Raw genomic sequence first — 25,660 nt, 5'->3', positions numbered from 1 at the left:
GGTATTAAGGGCACATGTTGAGAACAGGTATTTAACTGCCATAAATATAAAATATGTGGTGTTACATATATGAAACTAAGAAATGTGTGGTATTAAGTTCTTGAGTGAAAAAGAAGATGGACTGCATTAATACCCAGCTCTGCAACAGTCTTCACATTTACAGAAGCTTTTTGGGAGTGGATTTGGGGGATGGTGGGAGAGGAGAGAAAGGATCAAAATTGCTTAGTGCCTGTGATTAAGATCAGATTTTTCAAGAGCTCAGAGTACCAAGTTCAGACATAATTGGAAAAGGTACTCATGGGGTCACAACAGGAGTTGCTGTATCCTTAGCATTTTTGAAAACCATGTCTTTATTTACATGCTTCAGTAGAAGGTAAGATTTTTTGAAAGCTGGTCTTTGTTTTTCTCCATCAATTCACAACGTGGAGACTGATGGTAATAATTTTTCCCTCGTACTTCAGTCTCTTTTCTTTTTTACGTTACAAATGGTGGTCAGGATCTGTGCTCACATTTCTGATCTGCTGTGGTTGGTTCAGAGTCACAGAAGTATTCAGAAGTCCTTTGGGTCCATCTGTTGTATTTTAGTCATCTGGGGCAGGATCACACTGCTTTAAGTTGTTGGAGATTTCTAAGATGACCAGTATGCGTGCCAGTCAAAATCAGGAGGAGCCGGGAGTATTAAATTTGCTTCTAACAGGGGAAGGACCAACACAGGGTGGGTTGAAAAAGTAAGACTTGACCTCCAAGAGCAGTCAAGAAAGGTGTAGCAGCAGGGAGAGAAAGGAAGAGCAGGAGCAGAAAGTTGTAGGAGCTAGAGATTGCTTTTGACAAGTGCTTCAGGAAGCAACTGTCATGTCAACAATTCAGCCACGTTGAACAGAGCCACCTACAGTGCCGCCCCTTGTTGAATGCCGCGATACGTGTTAATTCAGCATTGTAACGAAAATAAAGAAATAAATGTGTCTGAAGAGCAGGAGGCTGAGTAGAACTATTAAGAGCCACTATTGAAACTTAGAAAAGGTTTGTCCCTGTAAAATGTAGCAAAATGTGTTCTGGATGTAATTAAATAGGTAAGACTTGACAGATAGTAAAGAGATGATGGAGGAAAACAGCACCTGTATTGTTCCCAGGTAAGACTAAGATTCAGTTTGTGTTTGTATTTGTTACAGAAAACAAGGCAACTAGAGATCCAGTTTGGTGAAAATGGTATTATTTATATGGAGAGCAGGAATTGTGAAAAAAAGCTTTTCTATTACTGGCAGTGGTTTTTTTTTATACTTCTCTTGAGACGTTTGAGAAAATCATTTTAGTAGTCCAGTTGGAAGATAAATTTTGACACTTTCCGATCATTCCATAATTACAGCTGTTTATGACTTGGGAGAAGCTGGCTATGTGGTGTGGGTAATGATGATATCCCCTGTGATTACTCAGGAGGCAGCAGGACTCGTAAGGTTTCCTGCAATTTTTGTCTACGCGAATTGTACAAAAGCCACTCTGGGATATAATATTTCTCATGCAGCAAAATACTGTTCTTCAAAGATTCTTAAAATTACTCTAATAAATACATTTCCTATGTAGATAAAAAACAAATAACTTAAATCTTAGAATTATTTGCACCGCTGTATTTCTCTGCCGTATTTTGCTGCCATGGTATATATTCCCACTTGCATTAGAACACACTAGTACTGCTTTGAAGTAAGAGTTATACTTGATTTTCCTTCATTTTAGCCACTTCTCTTTTCGTAAGATGGCCCTTTCAAGTTGGAAGGCTACAGTACACACTTAATGCTTTCCAAATTGCTACTCAGAATTGAATGGATTGAGTGCAGGATGGCAACTGGGGAGTAAGGGAGACAAATATTCACATAATTCAACAGTATTTGCAAAATTGTCTATTTATTTTTTTATTTGCAGTGGGAATCCATGCGTGTTGAAGTCCTATCACATTACTCCCTAGCCCAAGAGGTGAAGCTTGTCTTTGCAGAAGACAAAGCTTGCTTGGGATTTGGTCTGAGGGAAGGCTAAGAACTGCCAGCAACCTTTGTGTCTTCTCTTCCATCTGCAAGGGGCACTCTTGGTCTTGTATTCTCCAGGGTACAGAAGTGTATATATTTTGATAAAACTCCAGATCTAGACTGTGCGCAAGTGCCTCCTTGAAAAGTATTTTTAAGGATCTCTCTGTGATCAAATCATATCGTTCCATTAATTCAAATAAACTGAGACAGAACCCATCATCCAGAAGCACCGCTAACTCACAATGCTGGTGGAGTGACCTTTTTTTCTGAGGCAAAGAATGGTTTATACTGACTTGTAGTCAGCATGATTTGACCTCATGTGACTTTTGATTCCTTTTTACTGAGTAATTCAAGTGCAGTCCATTCAGAATTTGTAATATAATCGTTGAATGCTGTGATTCTGCTTTTTCTTTAGAGTGGTGAGACTGCTAGTGGTAATTACTAGATCTAAAAATAGATATATCAGCTAACTTTCACATCAGAAATAGCGTGGGGGGGTGGAATGGAGTGCTAATACAAGTGTTAACTTTTCACACTGAATTGAGCACCTCTTGATAATATGAAAGCCATGGAATACTGGTGTGCTATAGAGGATAAACCAGCTCCAAGGCCTGAATTCTTACACCTCTGCAAAACAAGACGCTCATCACAAATTGTTTTACTTCAACAGGTGGCCACAGCAAACCTGATTCTGCAGCTTCCTCTTACATTAGAAAGGATTACTTATTTCACTGAAACACCTCATATGAAGTGAAGAAGGACTGCAGAGACCCTTACCTCCAACTCTGTTTTTTTGAAAGGTCAAAATAGATCTGGACTTCATAGCTTTAGCCACAATTTTTACACTGGCAAATGTGGTTGAACCAGATTTTATAGCAAGGGATTTTATTTCTCAGGGTAAAGATTTGTATCTGTTAGACCGAGCTTCAGCAGATTTAATGGTCTTCGTATTTGGCTCTTTCATTTCTGGAGGGAACTATGACGTTGAATGGGTAAAGGTTACACTTCATTAATGGAAAATCTGCATTTGAGACTTCTTTTGACAGCACAGATGACGTTTATTTTTCTTCACCATATTGTTTGTTTCCTTGTTCTGTGGCTACTATTTTGATCTACGTTATGCCCGTTACAGCAACAGTTTTACATTAAATGGTCAAAATACCAGCATGAAAAATGAGAGGAAACCAACACAGGATGAAACCTGTGTGCTTTTTTTGGAGAAGTGTTAAGTGTGGATATTCTGAAGTACTTAACAGCAGAGGACAGTTTAATATTAAATCATATTTTAATTCCATCATCTTAGTCCTACAATGCATATAAATATTATCCCCATTATGTTGATGGGTATTATGAAGCACAGAGAGGTGAGGTGAAGAGTCCCCCAAGTCTTATAGTGAATTGTTGAGAAAATCTCAAATACAGCTTGGAAACCTGAGTCTCTAATGCCTGGTTTTGCTTCCTGCCCATCACAGCCACATCCTTGTTGGGATCCAAGAGTCATCTTCTGGTGAATCTTGTTTGAACTATCAATATGGTAGTTTGTCATAACATACTGGTCTGTGACCGGAGCAGGCATTTTTGCTGTCCCTTTTCTAGAGTGTAACCTTCTGCAGAGAGGTTGCAGACACCCATCTCAAAATACAGCAGAGATGGCATAGCTTTAGAGTCTTGTGTTGAGGGGGAAGGCTTTGTGAACATGTAATTTTATTACAAATCTTCTGTTGAGAAAAGGCTGTGTGCTTTTTGCAGCCATGATCTATGTTTGTGTAGTGCGATGTGCTTTGGAAAACAGTTACTACCTTGTCAGCCTGCATTATGTTACAGAATTCACAGCAAGTTGTTTTGTTACCATCACTCTATTGCAAAAAGTACTCTTCAGTGAATGAAACCTTTGAAGGTGTTTTTCCCCCCTCATGTTTAACAAAGTGAACATTGATTAATAAAGTCACAGCTGATTATTTTGCTTAAAGATACAACAAGCTGGATTTGGGAATAGATACAAAAGATGCAATGCACTCCTAAGTTCTGAAGGTAAGCATAGACAGAATACTGACATAAAATCAAACCGTTTTTCATTATATGAGCATTCAGAGTATCACAGGATCAGCCACTGCTATTGTGCTACATAATGGGAACTACAGACCATCAAACATTTTCCTGGGGGGCCCAGAGCTGATAGAGATACAGGGAAGTGCAGAAATGAATTTAACTCCGACTTTTGATGGGCATGCTTATATGAATGTTTAAATTACCTATAAGCTACACTGCTCATTCTCCTTTTCCCATGATAGTTCATCCACTTCCAGTTTCACTTAGACATGAATAACAGAGAGAAGTCAAAAGATGTAACGGAGTTGGAGGAACAAAGTACATAAATTCTCAGCCTGAGCATGGTAAATCTTGGACACCAATGACAACACAGACTTGAAATGCATATCGTAACATGGTCTGTATCCCATGAATGTTTCCAAAGCTTTGCAGACATGTAAAGACTCTGTCCATACTCATTTTCCTGGTGAAAAACAGAGATAATCTCTGGTTAATAGGTTATGATGTGAACATGTGGGTAGGCTGCAAAATTTAGCTGTTTCGTGTCTTTCTGATAAATGTCTCAATATGAGGCAGACTTTTTTCAGTGGGATTATTTTATTGTAGAACTTTGGTGTAGTTGGAAACCAAATCTGCACTATGTTGAGCTATATGGCCCCAGTTCACTGACAAGTGTTTCTCTCTAGCAGATATAGGTTCCACACTCTAAAAGAAACTGTGGCCTAAATCTGAATTCAAAAATTCTTTCAAAACCCAAAGACTAAACATACTCATTAAATGTAAATTTGAAGATGGATAAGAAAGATGTCAAGAATTATTTTGTATTAGAAAAATATTGTCATCGTGCTGCAGCTGCCCTACCCAGTTGGATTTCTATAAAGCTTTGTGCTGATGACCTGTGCCTTGTTCAGCAGAGGGACCTGAGAGTCCCCTGATGTTACCAAGGGAAGAGAATAGGAACCAGAAGAGCAGGTCGTAACCTGAAGCTTGACAGGTTGGGTATATTGCTGAGAGTTTACAGGGATTTACCATTCCCTAGAATTGATATGGGCCAGTCCAAAAACATAGCTTCAACTTCTTGTTTCATCCTGTTTCAACTAGCTGTTGGCAATTTGACGTTTCTTAGTCAGAGCTTGTTTTCCAGGTGAACAGTTCAGCTTCTCAATGGCTTGCAGTGATTACTGTCAGTTAGCATGGTGCCACAACAGGTTGTTCGGGCATGAACCTGCACTGTTCTCTTTTACTCTTTTCGTCCTTGGCTGCAGCAATTATAACAGCCTGAATCACATCTAGCCTTTCATTAATACCCATTGCCGTGACTGTTTGCAAAGTCACCTTCATAGCTCCAGGATACTGAAAACTCTTCCAAGTGATAAACCTTGGAAAAGATGCTCGGAATAGGAGGTTTAGCAGACTCAGGCTTCTCTGTAGGCATAGATTTAAAATCTCTGAAAATTGTAGAAAGCATGAAAGATGATGATGCACTTGGGTATTTTTGGAGCTTAGCAGTTTGAAAATCATGCCACTAGTATATCATCAGTAGTACAACGAATGAAATTAATGGCCTTGCTTTCTATATATGACAGTGGAAATGAGGGCAGTGTAGCTCATTTGAATTAATTTGCCATAAATATTTGATGTGTCTTTAAAAATTACCAAATTCTCATTTAGGGGTTAAAAAAATAGAAGCGAGTTCAAAAAACACTCAGCAGCTCTCAGCACTCAGTGTGGCCAGTCTGGTTTTTGCAGCTGTATTTATTTACTTTTATCATGATTGCACCTACAGGCAAAGGTATGATTGAGCTCGGCACTGTCCAGATGTGAAGCCGAGAGAGAGTCTTGCCCTGGGCAACTTGTAATCAGGCTGACAGAGAAATGGATGTGCTGAAGCCTTTTGAAAACTTGGTTAGGACTGTAGGCATGCTGACTGTTTCAGATGGTGGGATCCTATTGCTGCTTTGTTTATGAATCCTAACTTCATTATTATTTCTGCATCCCCAGTCACCACTTTGATTTATGCAGCTAAAACTGACAGAAATTTTGGTTCTTACTTTCTGAAACATTTTGATTTAGGATCCTTTGGTTCTGTATAAACATGCAATAATAGAATCATAGAATTGTTTAGTAATCACAGAAAAATTATTTCACAAACCACAGAGGACTGTTTGCAGGCAGTTTGGGAAGACTAGCTATCCACCTGGGCAATCTTCTTAAATGAGGCTCATTTTTTCTTCATATTTTGAGGTTTTGGGGTGTTTGGTGTGGGTTTTTTTTTTTTTTTTTTGTAAATATAGCATCTTTGATGTCTTTTAAGTCCCATAGGCCCTTCTGTTTTCAGTAGCAATAAATGAGTTATGGCCTATTCCTCTACAAACTTTGTCTTGTCTGCTTATTAATTTTCTCAAAGAAATGCCTAGGAGCAAGCTGATGAAGCGAGGTAGATTTGACTGTGAGACAGTGTCAGGCAAGAGAGAAAATAACCTTCTCTTCCACCACTCCCTGCCCCTCTGCCTGTCACTGAACTGTTTAACTTAAATAAATTATCAAGAACTGTTAGTAAATTAGTATGCCATCTGGGACGGGCTGTTGATTATTGTGTGATTTCTATTTACTTTTCTGGAATGGACTGCAGTCTCAGATGAGCGCTTCTTTCAGGAAACTCACTGTAGATATGACAAAAGGCTGTTTTTTCTGGATATAGATTATACTGAGAGTTTTTAATTAACATTTAATTATGTGAAAGAGGCTCTTCGTATCTCCTAGTGTTTCTTTTTTTAATGTCTCATCCTTTATGGCTAACTCATGCCACCCTGCCTCCACCCACTTAGTTGTGGTTGTATTACAGTGAATTTGATGGTGCTTAGAAGTTCTTAGGAGCATTACCTCAAATACAATTGATATAAAAGACCATAAATCTTCTTACGCTTTTTATCAGTGGCTAGCTGTGGTCCAGGGCTGCAATGGATTAAAACATAGGAGGTGAAGGACAAGGTGTCCTGGAAAGTTATACTGGAAAGGATTTTATAAACATGAGAAAATACACTATGTTGTTTGCAGGGCAAATGAGGCGGGGACCTGGGGGGATGACCAAAACAAAAAGCAAATTTTGAAACATATCTTGAGGACCAGAAAAGGTCATTTGAGTGTACTCTAGAGCAGAAATGAGCCATTAAACATTCCTGATTATTTTAAATGATGCTAGAAAATCAAGGGTGCCATCTCATCCTTCCAATTTAGGAATCTGAGATCAAGCCTCATCAAAATGTTAGGGGCTTGGACTAATTGGGGCAATAGACCGCACTTTACCTAGGCATCTGCCTTGCTCCAACAAGATACAAACCTCTGAAAAATCCAGTGGGCAATCTAATCTTCCCAGCTTCAGTGCTTGCCTTTCTATATGGGCTGTACAGGGAACAGCATTTGTGGGCGACTATGGGGTGGCTGTTGAGACAACAGCAATTGTTAGGTACCTCCATCTACATGCATTTTTTTCAGGATGGTACTTTCAGAGCCGCAGTCACTCTGCAGGCTGGAGCAATGAGCCAGTAGGAAACATGTTCAACATGTTTCAATGTTCAACAAAGGCAAATAAAAAAAAAAAAAAATCCTCCATCTGGGGTGAAATAACTCCAGCAACTGTATGAATGGGGCCGACTGGCTAGAAGACAGCTTTGCAGGAAAGATCTGGGGTTCCTTGTTGAACTCCCAAGGGCAGAGCAGTGTGCCTTTGCAGCAAAGAAACCCAACCGCATAGTCTAGAAAGAGTGTAGCCAGCAGCTCCAGGAAAGTGATCCTTCCCCTCTATTTAGGAATTTTGAGATTGTATCTGGAATAGATTCTCCAGTTTTGGGCTCCCCGGGACAAGAGAGGCACTCACATACCAGAGGGAGCCCAGTGGAGGGGCAGTTAGATCCAGCACTGGGGCACAAAAGACACGAGGAGAGACTGCGGGAGCTGGACTTGTTCAGCCTTAACAAGGCTCAGGGGAGATCTTATCGCTGTCTAAAACCAGCTGTGCATGAAACCGGAGTCAGACTCTGCTCAGTGGTGTGGACCAGAGGTAGAGCTAACAACACCATCTGGAACATGGGAAACTCCAATGGCTTACAAAGAAACACATTTTTATGAGGAGGGTCATTGAACACTGAAACAGGCCGTCCAGACTGTGGGATCTCCATCCGTAGAGATACTCAGGACTGGAGGGGACATGGTCCTGAACTATCTGCTCTACGTGGTCTTGCCTGGAGGAGGAGTTTGGAGTAGATTATCTCTGGAAGTCCTTTCCTACCTATATGTTTGTGTTATTCCCTTCTCTTTGGTGTTCTCGAAGTTAAACTGGGCAAATAAATCCTAGTAGCCACATAGCCTGTCCCTTAGCTCAACAGATGGCCTGAGGAGCATAGGCAAAGTAGAGGGAAAAACAGTGAGATAAGATTAAGTTCTTACCTAGGAATAAGAACATGTTCATTTGAAAAGAAAGTAAGGGAAAGACCGTAAAAACATGCAACTTCCAAGACAAGAAGCTATTTCTAATGTAACACCTGGGCAGTATCCATCTGGGTCTATCAAACACTGGAACTGAGTCTCCCAGAATGATGCCTAATTACCAGTTGAGGTGAATTGTTTTTATCCTTTCTGTCTAACCCAGGTTATTTAAGACTGCCTGTTCAGTTTGGAAGACATACAGGTCTGTTCCGTTTGCTGTATGTGCATGCCAGCTGAGCAGTAGATTTAATCAAAAACATACACATCTGCACAGCTGAGATTAGAAATTGGCTCTGGAGCAGTAAGGTGTTCATCCCTCATGAAAGTTAACTCTAAGGTACTGAGACCACTGAGCAGTATACTGTGACCTTAACGTACAGTAAAGGGGTGAAATTTATTATTCGGTCATTGGAAGTGGATAGTACTTTAAAGTGAAAGTTTGAAGTTACTTTGCAATAATTTGTGGGGTTTTTTTCATGAGAACAACTCCTAGTATCAATATCAACATTTTTTCAGGATTAATGCTTCATTGACAGCATCGGGGGTGGGATGTGGGAGGGAGGAGTCGCTTTTTTATTTACTGCGAAAATTTGTTTTGTTTATATGGGGCTGCTTCCAGTAACCCCATATATACTTCCAATATGCTTGAGACAATCCAGTGACTTGTGTGGTATCCAGTACTTTCTGCCAATGAGTCAAAATATGAACAATAGTGAGTTTTTGAGGAGAATGGCAAGACAGGTTTTCTCTTCCTTTCTTTGTTGAAATGCAATTGTTCCTGCTAATGTATCTTCAATATTTTGTGCCAGTTCCTGAATTTCTTTGTTTTTGTAGTTCCTCCATTTCCCTTTTAAAGCAACATATGTATTTTTATTCCCATGCTGTTGGTATTGATGTGAAACCTAGAGAAACTGTGATATATGTAAAATCTCGTAAGAAATTTGTGTTACAGCCTCAAGAACTACTACAAAATCTTGTTAAGTGCCAACACAGTAGCGTGACCAATGTTTTGTTTGGATTTGGGTTTAGATGGGGTTAGTCCCAGGGTCTGCAAAACTGTCAGTTTGCAAAGTTCTTGCTGACTGAGAACAGAATTGGTACCCCAAGACTAACCTTGGTCGGATGTTTTTAGAGCTCTGTGTAGCTGTCTGTCTTAGAAGAAAAAGATAACAGTATCACCTGGGTTTTCTTTTTCAGTATCAGCCATAATTCGTAGCTGAATCTATAGTAATGTTCTTGCCAAGAAAGAAAGCTCCTGAAATCTTCCTAGCTGCCTTCTGTCTCTGTAAACACACTGCCAGGATCTGAGCTCTCTAATGCCTCATTTTCAGTAAAATATTATGTTTTTATAAAAAAAAAAAATCCCCTGTATTAATTACAAACTTTTCCTGATGATTAAATGTTAGTAAAAGTGAGAGAAGGGGAATTAGTAGAAATGTTCGTGCATTTATTTCATTTACTTTCCTATTCACCTTTCAACTTTTCATTAAAATGTATAGAGAAAGAGACAAAAGAACGTGCTTAGGAACAAACAAAGAAACAATAACCCTTGCCCCTAAATTTTACAAATCTAGTAAATGAGCAAAATAACATTGTTTCTATTTCTTTCTTAGTTTTGGTGGTGTGTGCAGCCTTTTTTCTCTCATATATATGAGAATATGTAAAGAGTTGCCTAAGGTTTAGTAATCACAGCATTCAACAGGGGAAGATACCATGACCCATTCCTGCAATGACGCGTGCGAGTGCTCTAACCACTGAGCAACGAAGTCAGTGTCTCTGTCCCAACAAATATTTTCTTTGTATCTGTATAAGGTGGAGCAGCCCCAGAAGGAATACCCTCACCCCATAATTACCTCATGGGCCTTAGGAGTCATGCTGGTAAATCTTCTGATGGAAGTTTTCAGCAATACAATTCAGTTACGTCAAAACGATGCTTTTCAATAGAAAAAAAAAAAAAAAAGAAGTTTTATACATCATCTTTCAAAAGCTCAAATCAACACCCATCGCAAGTATACCTGGAGAAAACTAGCACAATGAGTGCCAGGGTATGTGCATTTACTATAAAACCCTACCTCAATATAAAATGGGTACTTTACAACTGCAAAAATCTAAGCCCTAGTGTAGGAAGGTTTATTATCGACAGTGCTGCTAGAATCAGGCACAGCAGTACTGTATGCTTCCGAATATAAAAGCTGTATTCTTCGGTGAAGTCCGTTTTCTATTAATGAGATTCACCCTAATGGGACCAAAAATTACTTTAAAAGACATTTACTTTCTGCTTTTCAAGGGCTTTTTTTTCCAGTCCATTTGGACTGGATATCAAAGATAAGGTGAAATATTTCAATAGCAAGAGCTTTTATAATTAAGCTTTGTAGCCTACATAATGGAGATATGGCCAAATTCAAGTGAAAAATAATTACTGTTTTTCCAGCGCTTGCTTCTGCTGCTCTGCCTCCCTTTCTTGTTCCCCTTCCATTTTCTCCTTCAAAACCACATAATCAGTTGTGCCTTATGTATGAAAGGCTTGCTCAACGCAGCTCTCTCCCCCAGGTTTATATTTTTCCCTGTGGCCTAGGAGAGAAGAGCTCTTCAATCTCTAACTACACCCAGACCGCCATTAAGAAGAGCACCTACAGTTCTCAAAAGGAAGCAGGTGCTTCCTTAAAGGGTAAAGACTTCAGCAACTCACTTCTTAGTGCCAGGTACCCCTTTAGATATGGGAACATACAAGTTCAAAATACAGTGTGCGACACACCTGAGAGACTTTGCAGATGATATTAAGATGGGCAGGGTGTTTATTGTTTTCTGATCTTCAGAAACCGCTCCCATCACTAGGGTCATTCAAAGCTCTCAGTGATTTCAGCCAGCTGCTTCAGCGACTTTGGATGTAGCCCATCCGGTGGCATGAACCTGTGTGTATTTGCAGATGTATATACACACACACGCACACCTCCAAGTCCAGAAAATACTACTTATTCTTTATGATTTGTAACAGACTTGTTAAGTACATGGATCTTCATAAGAAGTGTTCTATAGAATTTGGAGGGAGAGAAATAGAGATAATTGGAAGTTCATTCCTCAACTGGCATAAGGGATATCTTGGCATGGCATTATGGCATGGCCTTTGGCTGCGAGAACACCAGGAACACGTTGAGTATTTAGGATTGGAGGTGACAATTTGTGCAAAGTGAGATTCCCCAGATTAATGTTTTAAGAGCTTCCTTTTCCAGCCTTCCCAGAAAATTCTTATGCAGCCTCATAATAGAACTGAGTTTCATAATCAAAGACACACTTGTAATATTTTTAAGGCATACTAATGTTTTACCTATTACACAAGATGATGAGGTCCTGATCGATCCCATATGACTGATATTTTTAACCACCACAACTGCCTGCTGTTCCTTCGTATTTCCTCCCTGTCCACTAATTACCGTCCACATAATTTCTCTTTGAGTTTACTGTGGTTTTTGCTGCTGACAAATTAATGGCTGGTGACTAGGAACAGTTTGACCTGTTTCTCCATTGAATGAGATCAACACACATATGCAGTCATTTGTTGTGCATCCATTATCCTGTTTGGGAAGCATAGTTTTATATTTTTTGCTCTGTAATGTTTGCAGGCAGAAGATTTTTGCAGGTTTATTGGCGATCTGCAAAATAACTTCTTAAATTAGATTGCAAATGTCCAAGCTAAAAAGATTGCTGTGTGCCTGTTCTGTCTGGGAAATACTAAAGTTTGTGGACATGTTGGTGAGAGAGTGAAACTTGCCCATTTCTGCTGTGCAGTCTAACTGCCTTTTTCTTTTTTTTCCCCCTTCAAGTCACACAAAATGTCCTTATTTTATGGGCAATACAAAACCTGGTTAGGGAACATTCCCCTGCTGTGACTAGAGTTGGAGCTATGCCCTCCCAGTGCTGTTCCCCACTCAAACTTCTGATGTTGAGCGTACTGGGAAAGACTATGTGATTCAGTTCCTGATATACTGGAGTGCATAGTTTTAAATTAAACCATTTGAATGTGTAAAGATATCAATATGATGATCATCCCACAAAACATCTCAACATTAGGTTTTGCTCTATTTAGAGGTAGGAACTCTACAAAGGGTACATTAAATGATTGCTGTTGCCAAAGAATTAGCAATAGTCAGGCTGACGTTTGACCTTGCAGGAAGACCAAAGGACTTTTCTGTTTTCACTTTAAAAAAAGTAGTAAAAGTAGTATCTGTAACAAACAGTGTTAGGTTCTTTTATGTCAATCTTAGGTACCTAATAAAGCTTCTGTTGCTCTCGGTGTAAGTTCAGCCTGTGCCAAGAGATCCACTGGATATATATTAAACATATTCCTTATTAATTAACTACTTGCTCATAACAGTGACAATGTACAGAAGATAAACAATGTATGTATATCTTAGCTCTGCAAGACAGATGCAAATAACACTAGAAAAATCAGCTTTTAAAGAAAGGACTGTCTATGACCATGTTGAGTACTGTTTCTCCTCTCCCTCTGCTGTGATCTTTGGCATATTCACACCTCTCTCAGTATATTTCAGGAATACAAAATTTCTTAATATGTGCCAGATTTTTAAAATTCTCGGCCTGGCAGCACGAGTTACTGCTCTGAAATGATCTTGAGCAGAGCATTCCTCATGAAAATTTGGCCTGCCACGCTAGTCAAGTGGCAACAATTTTTTGGTTCCAGCAGGTTATAGGTGGGTGAGATTTGTTCCCGTGGAGGAAGAGGTAATGATCAGCTTGCTTATCCTACCTGACACTTCTCTAAATAAGAAGACTGAAGAATTGGTATCCCCTAGAGAGCTGGCATAGTCAGCATCTTTGAGGTGTTAAGTTACAGAGATCTGGCAGATTTGGGTACATGCAGGTTTCCAACTAGCGCAACAGGGCAGGATTTTCAGGCTGGTCATTAACATCAGTCAGAATTTTTGTAGCTGTTTCTCAGTGGGCATTCATTATTATGATATGTAACCACCCTTAAACTTGCTTCCACTATAGTGAGTGCCCTAGAGAAAAGCCAACTATTTCAAAACTATTTCATTTTACTCTCAGATTATATTATTTCAGGCTTGCCTAGTTGCAGTATAAGCCAGTTGTCCTCCGTCCAGTTGCTCTGAATGCATTTTTCTGTTCAGGTGCTAACTCTGATGCTCATTCCCTCTTTAGCATGTTTCATGTGTTACCAGCTTCTCCAGTTGGTAACCAGCTCATTTTAAGATCCTAAACTCCTATTATTCACTCCACATCCTAAAGTGCCTAATATGTTGCTGGTACTAGATAAATAACCTTACAGCTTCCGATGTGATATTCCAAATGATTAATGAGCTGACCACAACACAGGGGAGAGGAAACTGTAATACATGCTTTCCATTAGCCCCACCAGGATTGCTTCATATGGCCTTTGATTGTGTCCTGAGATTATGTGATCTGTGTAGCGGATGTTTCTCGGGAGCCATCCTTAACGTTCCCAACTTCCTTTCTCTTATGGTGCTTCTCATAGAGACTAGTTGCTGTTTTGAAATGCATCTGTGTGACAGCTTGAAAGGGACTCTTCAAGAGAAAGTAAATACAAATTCTAAAGGAAGCTGTGAATGCTTACCATGAAAAGTAATATACCGTTCTGGGATGTGTGTACATTCACATATATATGTATTCCGTCAATGTGCATTTACACAATTCAGTTGCACACACAAGCTGATTTTCTAGCTCTTGTTAACTTTCAGTGATTCATTAGTGATTAGATTTGCTAATAATTAACATTTGTGAGGAGCGATTTTTTTGGGTGCAACTTTCAGGGAAAATTTGCAAGATTAACGTGCTACCTGGAAAGCATTTTATTTTATACTCTGCTTGGAATTACACTGGGTCGATTCTTTAGATATTGTTTTTGCCACTATGAGAGTAAAGGGACCGTATTTCACTCTGCAGCTTTGCCACTCTTGAGTTATCAGGTCTTTCATACCATCCAAGATAAAAATCATAACCCTTGGCAGTCCCCTTTGTGTGTTTTATGAATGCTGTCTGAGAAGCAACATCTCATTTACAACTGGGACCAGGAGGCAGAGTAATTTCTGTGTCAGCCAAGCATATCTAATAACTTATAAATAATGTAAATTGTAAAAAAAAGAAAAAAAAGAAAAAAAAAAGAAAAAGAAAAATAGATGAGTTAGTTACTTAATCTGAAAAACGTTGAGCGTGTGACTGCAGCGCTATGAAGCTTGATGAATACCGCCCCTAGATCGGCAGTATTGCCACAAAGACTATTTATGTTCAGAACTCATATAGGCACGCAGCTGTATGTGATGGTATCACTAGGACTTTGGTGCTGCCCTGTGCCCAGCAACCTTGTCTACAGTTTAGCTAAGAACCTTCATCTAGGCGTTAACATTACATGTTCTTAATGGAAATTAATTGACCTTAGTGGGGATGGCTCATAAGTTTGCATCATTGAGGTTTTTTGCTGGAGTGAGTCCAGCACTCTAGGATTGAATCCCCATAGCCAAATCCTCAATGTCCAGAGGGAGTTCCGTCTACTGGAGGTGACTGAAGAGGTGTAGGTGCTTCCTGGGCATGCTTGGCCTTTCGGTGCATGGATGCTCTGTGCTTAAATGAAGACTTTCTGTATTTTGATTTCTTATTCAGCCCAAAGGAGGTTTCTTCCTTCGAAGTCAGTTTAGAGTGCTCAGGAATATCAAGTGTCTTGATTTCAGACCATATGCAGGATTATAGAATTAAAAAATGGCGTGTCTCATCTCTCTCGCCACTTACTGCGCAAATTTCCTGTGGCAAGTCAGATGCTGTGAGTCTAGAAATATCTTCATGATGGACATTTTGACTTTTTATTTTTCCCAAATTTAATGTGAGAAATACAGAAAGGAAAATAAAAGCTGGAATTAAAATTAAGATCAGTTGCTGAAGCTGAAAGAGCACAATTGTAATATGTTAGAAGATTGCCTTGTTTTAGAGAAAGTGCTGATTAAGATCAAATTTATCTTGAGTTTACATTTGATTGGACCTAAACTGAGGGGAGGGGGGGATATATTTCAGACACAGTGGAAATGATGCATGTTAATATCCTGTGTTTATTGCCACTTGAAATTACAGCATAGCTTTGAATTGCTGCCAAATCTGCAGTTAAGTCTCCCTAGTAATCACTATGATTATTCCAAGTCTTCATGGTAATAGCGGGAAGAAGTATGATACACAAGCTACTGTAGCCTAAGCTGTCAGAGTCTTTTTATCCTTTGGGGTTCAGATTGTGATTCCACCCAGTAGAGGGAATGGTGAGACACGCACATTGGCCAATCAGTCCTGAAAGGGAGACTAAATAAATGGATTTAATTATGTTCTTTTCAGTTTTATTTGGCTTTTATATTACCTTTTGCCTCACTAACTTTTCCTGAAATGAGGAAAAACATAGCTTCTCTTTGGTTTTGGAATGCTTTAATTCATATGTTGGCATGGTGTAGTATTTTTCCATTTTTATTAGAAATTTTTTTTTGCTTTCCTTCCTGTGGTTCTATAACATATTCTATTTTTACTCATTTTCTTTACAATCCATGGGATAGTTTATCTCCTTGAAATATTCTTTTACCTCTGCTTAACTATTGGAAGTTGTAGATTTACGTCTGCTCTGAATGTATACACATGTGTTATTGTGGTTGATGGGAGATTAAGTAGTGAGGTCAGGGATAAACAGCATAATATAAAGTTACAATTTACTAAAAAAATATTAGGGAAGTCTCACAGGAGGGAGAAATGCTCTGTAAAAAGTTGTTTAAAAGAAGCTTAAGTGAAATTTAGATGTGATTAAAAGCTGTTCTGGTTTTTGGATACACAATTATTCAAGCAAGTAGTTGTTTATTTTGAGTTAAAACCCTCAGCAATCACTGTTAGTCAGCTCTCCAGGTAGTATGTCCCAGTTGCATCCCTTCATCAGTTGCTAGCAGGAAGGTTTTGCTATTTGTTCCACTTACAAAGTAAATAAAACTTGTTATGGAATGCATTTAATGTGGATACAATATTTACTCTGGAATATTTTCCTCAATAAGTAGTGTTAGCCAGCAGGCAAGTCTGAGGACCCAGTGTGTTAGCTGTGGGAAGCAAATCTGTATGCCTGGCACATAATGATCGGTTTAAGCTATTGAAATATAAATCAGAACAGTGAGTGAAATTGAAAAATATTTCATTAAATGAATTACGCTGTGGATGTGAATAAAAGTATAGTTAGGGACTCTGCCATATATGCTTAGATGTCTATCTTTGGGCTGTTTTTTTTTCTGATAGATTTAACTCTGAAAGATACATAACATTTTTGAAGGGCAGCATTAGCAAATATCACAGCACGCTTGCATTTCATTATAGCTAGCATTTTTATTGTGACTTCAGTTTCTAGAATGATGTTCTCTGTAAGATGCTCTTGGGTGCTCATTGTGAAACTTAGACGTGCCTAATCTAAAGGCTCATTAACAGTGAAAACCACTCCCAAATTTATAAACCTAATTCCTTTATTATTATTTCAAAGCCAATATTTTGGTATTTTTGGAAGCATAAGATTTCTTGGGCCAGAAAAAGAAAGCAAGGCAAAATACTGCTGTAGTCCAGAGATTACTGTTCTGTACAAGTGCAGTTTTATGCCTTTTCTGGAGTATATATGCTATAGTGATTTTTTGTCTTAGTTGTATACATTTTAAAAAAACATTAACAGGAGAGAATGAAGATAATGGTATTTACAGAAAGCGTTATTTGGGCTAGAAGGCTGTATCCAAAGATACTAAGCTTTCTATATGGAATTACTGCTGTACTGCTTCTAGCGATACAGCGTGGAAGCACTTGGACATGCTGCTAAGCATGAGTCTCAGGACCAGCCCTCTGCATGCGTTAAAATGCGAGGAGGTGCCTGGCCACCAGCTTCAGCAGAAATTGTGGAGCTCACATTGCAGCCTTGCTTGTAGAGGTTGCTTTAGCACAGGACCAGGTCCTTCTTTCTGTGATCTGGTCTGGAACCAACAAGAATGAGCACTATATAGCTCACTCAGAATGCAGATAGTTTGGATTCATTTATTTCCAAGAAAAACTAGATATTTTGAGCCTGAGTTGCAGACAGTAGCATGGCAAGCAAAATACAAATCTCTGTGCTGGGCATAAACCGCGTCTTCGCTCCGCCTTGCGACGTGAGCAAAGGGACAGGCCAGCACATTCAATTTTAGGTCGCTGCTGTGCCCTCTGCAGAAAACCTGCCAAATTCAATGTGTTACAAGAATCTTTGAATGCTATATGTAGGCCACCAGCAGCATACTGGGAGTGCACGTAGTAATAAATTAAACAGATCCTGTTTAAAGAGTTTACTGAGAGACAGGAGGCTATTGAATACGGTTGGAATAAGAAATGGCATTTGTGAAGGTGTTGTTTATAGAGGCTTTCCAATAAAAATGACAGAGTTTCCTACACTTGGGTAAAGTGTATCATTAAAAAAATACAAGATCATAGTAAGGTTATTGGCTATTACCTTGCTCTTCTAACTGACCTAGTCACACCGCTACTAGAAATAGGTTTGGCTTAACATATGCTTTAGTTTGGGGTTGCAGTGGTGGACTGTGGACCCTGAAGTATGTGCAGTTCTCTCTCTCGTTCAACAACGTACCTCACTATGTCCCCTATTTTAGGTATATGAAAGCTATGCAGAAATTGGTGCAACTTTGTATGTGCTTTAAGTACAAGTGCACATGCTTAAGTAACCTGTCAAATTACAGCATCTACAAATGTGGTATTTATAGTTCTTCCCCCAAGACCAATTGCAGTAAAAGCTCAGTCCGGCTCTCATATCTGTGTAATTCATTAGAAATTTCAAATTTTTAACTTCAGCTTTACTATAAAAAAAAAAGACTGCATAAAAATGGTACTGTTTTGCCTAATATATTTCCTTCTCTGTGTTCACGTTATTGTAATTCTGTTTGCATAACTCATTGCCATTTATCTCTGTAAGCAATTTACAGTCACTGTATCACAGTGATCAGGATTCTGTGGTGCCTTCTGCATCATTTGTTGAATATTCTAAAAACATTTTGAATTCACGATTTATTTATTTTTTTAATTATTTTTGAAGTGAGAGCCAAATAAAGCCCAGCTGGGCATTGAAAAAATCCATATTTTGTTTGTAAGCTATCAATTGATTAAGGCACCTCTTTGAATGCAAACTGGGCCTGTTTGATCTGGAATGACAATAAAAATGTATTCTCACATTGGCATTTTTAGAACCACCTTATAACATGCTGGCCAACTGCAGAAGGTGGAGAAGTTGAAAAGAGTGAAGTTCTGATTAAATTATGTGGGGATAATTTCTTAGTTGCTGACAGCGTGACATGAAGCTCACGGAAGGAGAGAGCTCAAGCTATTAGTGTGCTTGAGTTAAGGTATTATCTGGACCTGAGAAAAGGAAATGCAAATAATTGATGGGCATATTTTTCTGCATCAAAGTGAATTGCCATTTTATCCCAAATGTGTCAGCAGAAGGAGAATGGTGAAGCAATGGAGAGATGTTACAAACTAGTTCTTTCTCCTAGGCCATTCTTCTGATATAACTATAACAGTGATTATTTTTACATTTACTATTTATAAAGGCAGCCTCACTAGATAAAGTGATGTATTTATATGGACATATTAAAATGAGTCATTACTAGTATTAATTCTTTTTTGGTTAGTCTGAAGATTTTCTCATGTGGCCTCACACACCTTGCACAAGGACCAAAATCCAAGGCAGTCATTTTGAGTAGAGATGAGGAGTGATCAATTTGGAATGATTTGCAAGAGATGTTACAGAATTTAACATTGACGGATTTGGTCAGGGAAGATTAATAGGATCTTGCAGTCCTTATCTCTTTGATGCTTTTGAATGTCTTGTCCACAAAATTTTGACAGGTAAGGTAGGTACAAAATCTGACTCTTATGCAAGAAAAATAAGGCTATGCTGTCTGTTATAAAGAAAAAAGTCTTCTGAATATATTTTGTTTGTTTTTTCTTTTAGATTATTCTCGTAAGTTCTTCCCATAATGATCGTGACCAAAGTCTTTTCATAAGCACGGATGAAGGAGCCACCTTCCAGAAACAACCTATTACTTTCTTTGTGGAAACTCTTCTTTTTCACCCAAAAGAAGAAGATAAAGTACTTGCTTACACTAAGGAAGGCAAGGTAAAGCTTGAAGATACAGCATTTGTTTGAAATTTAGGAATTTATTTTTAAGGAGATATAAAACAGTTCTGATATGCTGATTAGTGTTGGGTTTTATGACATATCAGTTGCCCAGAAGGGAATCATATGCTGGTGTTGAGGTTTATTAAAATATATCTTTTTTTTTTTTCCCCCAGGAATTTCAATCCTGGCATTTTCAGTTGATATGGATATTGCTAATATTTATTCTCATGCATAAAATAGTTAAATAGTACCTCTGCAATATGCTCCTCCCTAGAAAGTGACCATAAGCAATTGCTCTGTAATTTACAGTGTAGTAGAAAGTTAATGAAGCTGAAATAGTGCATCCAACAGCCGTTCCTGAGATGTAATATAAAATAAACAGCACAGTCATACAGCAGAAGAGGAGTTGGGGAATCAGTGAAGCTGTAGAAATGTAGAATAATTCTCTCTCTTATGATGTATTTATACCACTTTTAGATTCAGGACTTGTATCATGTGGTTAGTAAATTTTGGCCATCTTTCAGATTTCTTCTGGTTAAATTATAAAGTCATTTTTTTGAATGGGTTAGGCTAAGCACTGATGAGTGCGCACACAGTTTGTTCATCCCTTTTTTTATCAGTTGTAAAGTCACCGTGATTCTGGTCCTTGTAGTGGTCTTAACTTACCTGCATCGTTACTCCTGTTTTAAACTGAAATTAGTAAGCTCCAGTCCATTTTAATCCTTGTCAGACTTCACAGCATCTGTATATTTAGGTGGCGAGATTGGTTAAAGTTGCCCATGCTACAGCCAAATACTGCACAGACTTCAATCATCATAGATTTCAATTTCATAGAATCGTCTAGGTTGCAAGGAACATTTAAGATCATCAGCGTCCAACGATTTACCTAACACTGCCAAAACTACCACTGAGCTATGTCCCTAAGCACCATGTCTACCCGTCTTTTAATTACCTCCAGGGATGGTGACTCAACCACTTCCCTGGGCAGCCTGTTCCAATGCTTGACAAGCCTTTCTGTGAAGAATTTTTTCCTAATATCCATCCTAAACCTCTCCTGGCGCAACTTCAGGCCATTTCCTCTTGTCCTACCACTTGTCACTTGGGAAAAGAAACCAATCCCCACGTCGCTACGACCTCCTTTCATGTAGAGAGCAATAAGGTCTCCTCTCAGCCTCCTTTTCTCCAGGCTAAACAACTCCAGGTCCCTCAACTCCACTCCTCATAAGCCCTGTGCTCCAGGCCCCTCACCACCTTCGTTGCCCTTCTCTGGACACACTGCAGCACCTCAACGTCTTTAGTGTCGTGAGGGGCCCAAAACTGAACACAGTACTGGAGGTGTGGCCTCACCAGTGCTGAGCACAGCAGTACAATCACTTCCCTAGTCCATCAGGTCATCCTTTGGGATGTTTTCTGGGATATATAAGTTAACAGCTGATCCCAAAACAATTCATGTTTACAGGGATTTGCAGAAAAAGATAGAACTAGAATAAAAAACATAGCAAACCAAACTCAGTCACAAATTACATTAAATATTTTACTCAGCAGCTTCAATCCTAACACAATTACAAATATGTTGAATGCATGTTATGTAAACAGAATACTTCAGGGAAGCCTGAAGTTATGAAAAGCCTATGTTATGAAACATATGTCAGTTTCAGTTTTGTTTCTGACAATAGATATAATTCCTGCATTCTGTGTAGTTACGGAATTGACAGAACCTTTAAGTGTAAGAGTCCAAAGAATTGTATTGAAGAAGTTGTCCAGCCCACAAGAAGTGCATAGAAATATTTGCCGGTAAAGAGGAGGAGGCAGAAGCACAAAGTGAAGCATTTGCTTTGTGTTTTGATGAATTATGCATGATAGGGATATTTTCACGCATTTTATACTTGGATAATATTCCAAAAGGAGTGATGCTATTATTTGCCACTCTTAAAATATGACTGGACAAAAAACCCTACAAAATATTCAGTAAAGCTCTGCAGGAGTAGCAGGAATGGTAAGGTAATCTGATGGACTTTTCTCAGGCGTTCAATGTGATGCTAAAAGGAGTCAACCATAAAGACTTACTGGTGAAGTCTTACATGTTTACCTAAGATGTGTAGGAATAAAGGATGCCTTTTACTATAGCTGGTTCAGTAACCTGTTTAAATTTTGTATAATATCTGATATATTTAGCCTAGGGGGAAGAGGAAGTGATATTGGCAAAGGAGGAGCTAAACATCAAAATTGCAACATGACATAAAAAGAGGTCACTGTACTAAAATCAATGCTCTTCAGAGATAGCGTTGATCTGAATTTGGCCTAGGGAGATGGTATGCTCTACTATGCTTGAGTTTAGTAACTTTACCTTCACTGAAAGAAAGTAGTATCAATCTAAAACTCAGGAAGAGCCATTACCTCCTGGTACTCAAATGATTTCTTACAGTCGCGCTTTTGAGAATACAAGGAATACAGGATCACGTCCTTCATAAATAGCAATTGGGCTTCTTTGTCTACTGGAGAATCACAGCCTTTCTCACAACTCCTGATTTGATTTAGAGCTTATTTTGTATTGCAAAATATGCGTTCTTCTTTCATTCAGAACCCTAGATTTTGTTTAAATAAAGCTCTAGCCTCTAGCTGACACTATAAATGAATGCAAATCCAGTCAATATGGTTGGATTAATCCATTTACTGCCTCAAATCTATACTTTCCTTTTCTGGCTACCTCAGTTATAATGAATAACAATTAGCTATTCACTGAGTCTATATAAATGCTTCTAGATTTTTTTAAAACTCAACAAGGATGCAGTAGATTTTAATTGTTCGTTTAGAAGCTGAAAGGATGAAAAATGGTAAAACTGCGAAAAGCCTTTTCAATTTTTTTAAAAATTGATTCCACGCATTTATTACATGGGTGGCAATAAACGGAATTCTAGCGTCTATTAGATGTGTAAGCCAGAGATTTTAGCTGTCCACTAATATAACTGTTTTCACCTCATAGTTAATCACATTTAATAGTTTTATCATATGTACCTGTTAAAAAACAAAACACGTTTGAGTCACACATTGGTCATTTTTTTAATTAAAGGAAGTTGAATGTACGCCTAAGCTGGGTATGCATTATTTTGTATTTATTTCAAACAATGCATCAGTTAAAAATTCTTCTTAGTTTGGATGTGCCTTATCAATCTTATCGTACAGTAAGATTGCAAGGGCTTCCCCCTACACTAAACCAAACTGTTCATTCATAAGCTCCCAGACTTCAGTCTTAAATGTGTGTGAGGGCAGGTAGTTTAGGTTTGGTGGTAAGGATTTGGGTTGGTCTTTTTCGGCCCCTACTGCACAGACATTTCTGTTGTAATGGTAGGAATCTTCTCTCATTTTCTGCTGAAATTAGTCGATGACAAAATTATGTCCCTTTATTCATTTGCCAGTGTTGTCCCTTATCCTAAATAGCTCTTTTCCCTTTTGCTAGGAACCTCTTGAATTCTTGGCTTTCTTTGCAGTTTGGACACCATGGTTAGGGCAGAGCATTAAATGATCATCTCTTCCAGGTTTATAGTGGTCTGCTGAGGCTGGTAACCAACTGAGCAGGGTCCACCCTTCTAGAAAGATGGTCAAACCGATGATTATCTTTTCTATAATGCCTGTGGTGATAAATGTTTGAAGAAGTAAGAAGCTCAGGTTCTCCGTTTTGCATGGTCTAGCCCATTAAAAGCCACATCCCTCCCTTCCAGGAGGTTGCGCTGAGCTATTTGATATAAAATGCACTGGTTGCAGCAAACCCTAACCCACGTAATAAAACTAAGATCAGAAAGTTAGCAGGCAAATCAGGAGCCTGGCTCTGCTGCCCCATCATTAACGCATTTAGCTCTGGGGTTGAAGACTTTTTGATCTGTGATCGTTTCTGTCTATGCATTGACTGGGTGAATGCTAAAGTAAGCAATCTGAGTCCTGATAGTAATTTCTCACCCGAAATGTGGTCTACCTGCTTTAATTGAGCATGCAGTGGAACAAAGCCCAGTCATTCTGAAAGGCAGAGTAACTGGGAAATACTCTTTTATCTCTAATTCAAATTTTAGTAAATTTACCCATAGAATTTATGCTGAGATGAGTGACCTTAGCCTTTATCTTTACATATTAATATTGCCAGTGTTCTGTAGTAAAACATAATACATAATCGTGGGGTGTTTTTTTTCATTTGTCATTGAACCTGTCACTTTAAAACAAAAACATTTCTTACTAGTCCTCATAAGACACTTTCCCTCAGAACCATCAGCGACTGAACTGGTGACTTACTCCCACATCAGAGAAGAACAGTTTTACTTGCCTTTTTTTTTTTTTCCCTATTAGAGATATTAAGAGAAAACGCATCATATGTAAATTGGATCAAAGAAGAAATGCATGCAGACAGCAGGGGGCTTTAAATCTGTCTTTTTAGAATTCTGATAGATATTTCCTATTTCAACCAGAGGAAACGCATTATGAAGGCAAATGCTGAAGGAGGGAGATTTTTGAATAGCTATTTTTATATCCCACTTTATTCTGGGGGAAAACAGCTTTCATCTGCAGTCTTGATATCCATCCATATTATTAGCCTTTGCTTTTTTACCAGGGGTGAACTGTTCAGAGGGAAGGTGGAGCTGGAGACCTCGTCCTCCAGGCCATCGTCGGCCTCTCTGCTGAGTGACCGTTTCTCATGGGTCACAAATTGGACCCACAAAACAAGCCCTTAAGTGCATCTCTCCTTATCAAATCTCTTAAGCATTTCTCTAACATCTTTTGGTCCTATTTTAGCAGAGTTTTAAATCCATTGATTTCCTAGCTTAAGTATTTTTGATGGAATTAAGGCTTGAAGCATAAAGGTAATATTTCTGCTTATTTGGCCAATGAATGGGAAGAAGGAGAAGAAAAGTGTCCTTTTACCATCCCTCTGTGAAATCATGCTGATGTAAAAAAGCATCTGACCGAAAATGAACTGTGAATTGTTTTCATGGTAAACAAGAAGACATTGTCACTGAGTTTTGTTCATTATAGATTATATTTTATAAGATTTTCTCTGTGGAAGGTTATTACTCTGAAAAACATTGTAGAGAACTCCTAGTAATGATTTTTATTTTTTTTTTGTTGGTGTACAATCTGTTATTTTAATAGTGACATAGGGCCTGTCTTTGAAGATGTACAACATTAACAGTTTCCTATCATCCAATTTTTCTTTTTTTTTTTTTTTTTTTCTTTCGTAGGTTTATGTATCCATTGACTTGGGGAAAAAATGGATCCTTCTGCAGGAACGAGTTTCAAAAGATCATATTTTTTGGTAAGAAGTCTGTTATTTTCCAAACAAAAAAATGAACAGCAAAAAGTACTTCGTTCTAATCAAGAAAGATGTTTCCAGAGGTACTGATGGGGACAGTACAAGCCTTGGTGTCTTTTGCAATTTATATCAGTGTTGCTGCACATTGCAAATCCGTACTCGTGCCAGCGATCATACTGAGTGTCAGCACGTGTAGGGGTTATAGGTCTGGATCTATGGAGCCCAGGATTTAAAGAGAGCTGTAACGTCCAATGAAATTGCTCTTCGTTTTACTGGTGAAATTGATCTTTAGAAAGGAGACCAGTCTTTTTTTGCAGAGAAAAATCTATAACATTTTTTTAAGCGAGGTTGAATCAGACCTATTAACTGGAGTCATATATAAACTTAAGCTATTAAGGAAACTGGGGAAAAAGATGACTTTATCGAGTACACGTATATCAAAGGATTTCATGTTCAGCTCAGATATTTTGCAGTCTCTCAAAATGTTTAAGAAGTGATTTGAGCAGGTTGACAAAATGTTTGAAGAATAAGTCAATGCCTGTTTTCTATACAAATGAAATTAATTTGGAAAGTGTATAACTCTTTACACTGAAATTACTCTTTTGATAGTGT

General features: G+C 38.5%; 1 protein-coding gene across 10 annotated transcripts in view; it reads left to right on the top strand.

Moving 5' to 3' along the window:
• The window catches only part of SORCS2 (sortilin related VPS10 domain containing receptor 2), a 575,679-nt gene that overhangs the window by 435,057 nt on the left and 114,962 nt on the right, over nucleotides 1-25,660 (top strand). For all 10 annotated transcript variants that reach the window (XM_074587510.1, XM_074587509.1, XM_074587507.1 and 7 more), the window contains exons 4-5: nucleotides 19,585-19,749; nucleotides 24,978-25,051. In XM_074587510.1, the coding sequence (XP_074443611.1) occupies nucleotides 19,585-19,749; nucleotides 24,978-25,051 (239 nt within the window). The remainder of the gene's footprint in view (nucleotides 1-19,584; nucleotides 19,750-24,977; nucleotides 25,052-25,660) is intronic.

Source organism: Larus michahellis, chromosome 5, assembly GCF_964199755.1.
Source record: "Larus michahellis chromosome 5, bLarMic1.1, whole genome shotgun sequence".
NCBI lineage: Eukaryota > Metazoa > Chordata > Aves > Charadriiformes > Laridae > Larus > Larus michahellis.
Note: the sequence above shows the minus strand (reverse complement) of the source record. Positions and strands in the feature narration are given on the sequence as shown.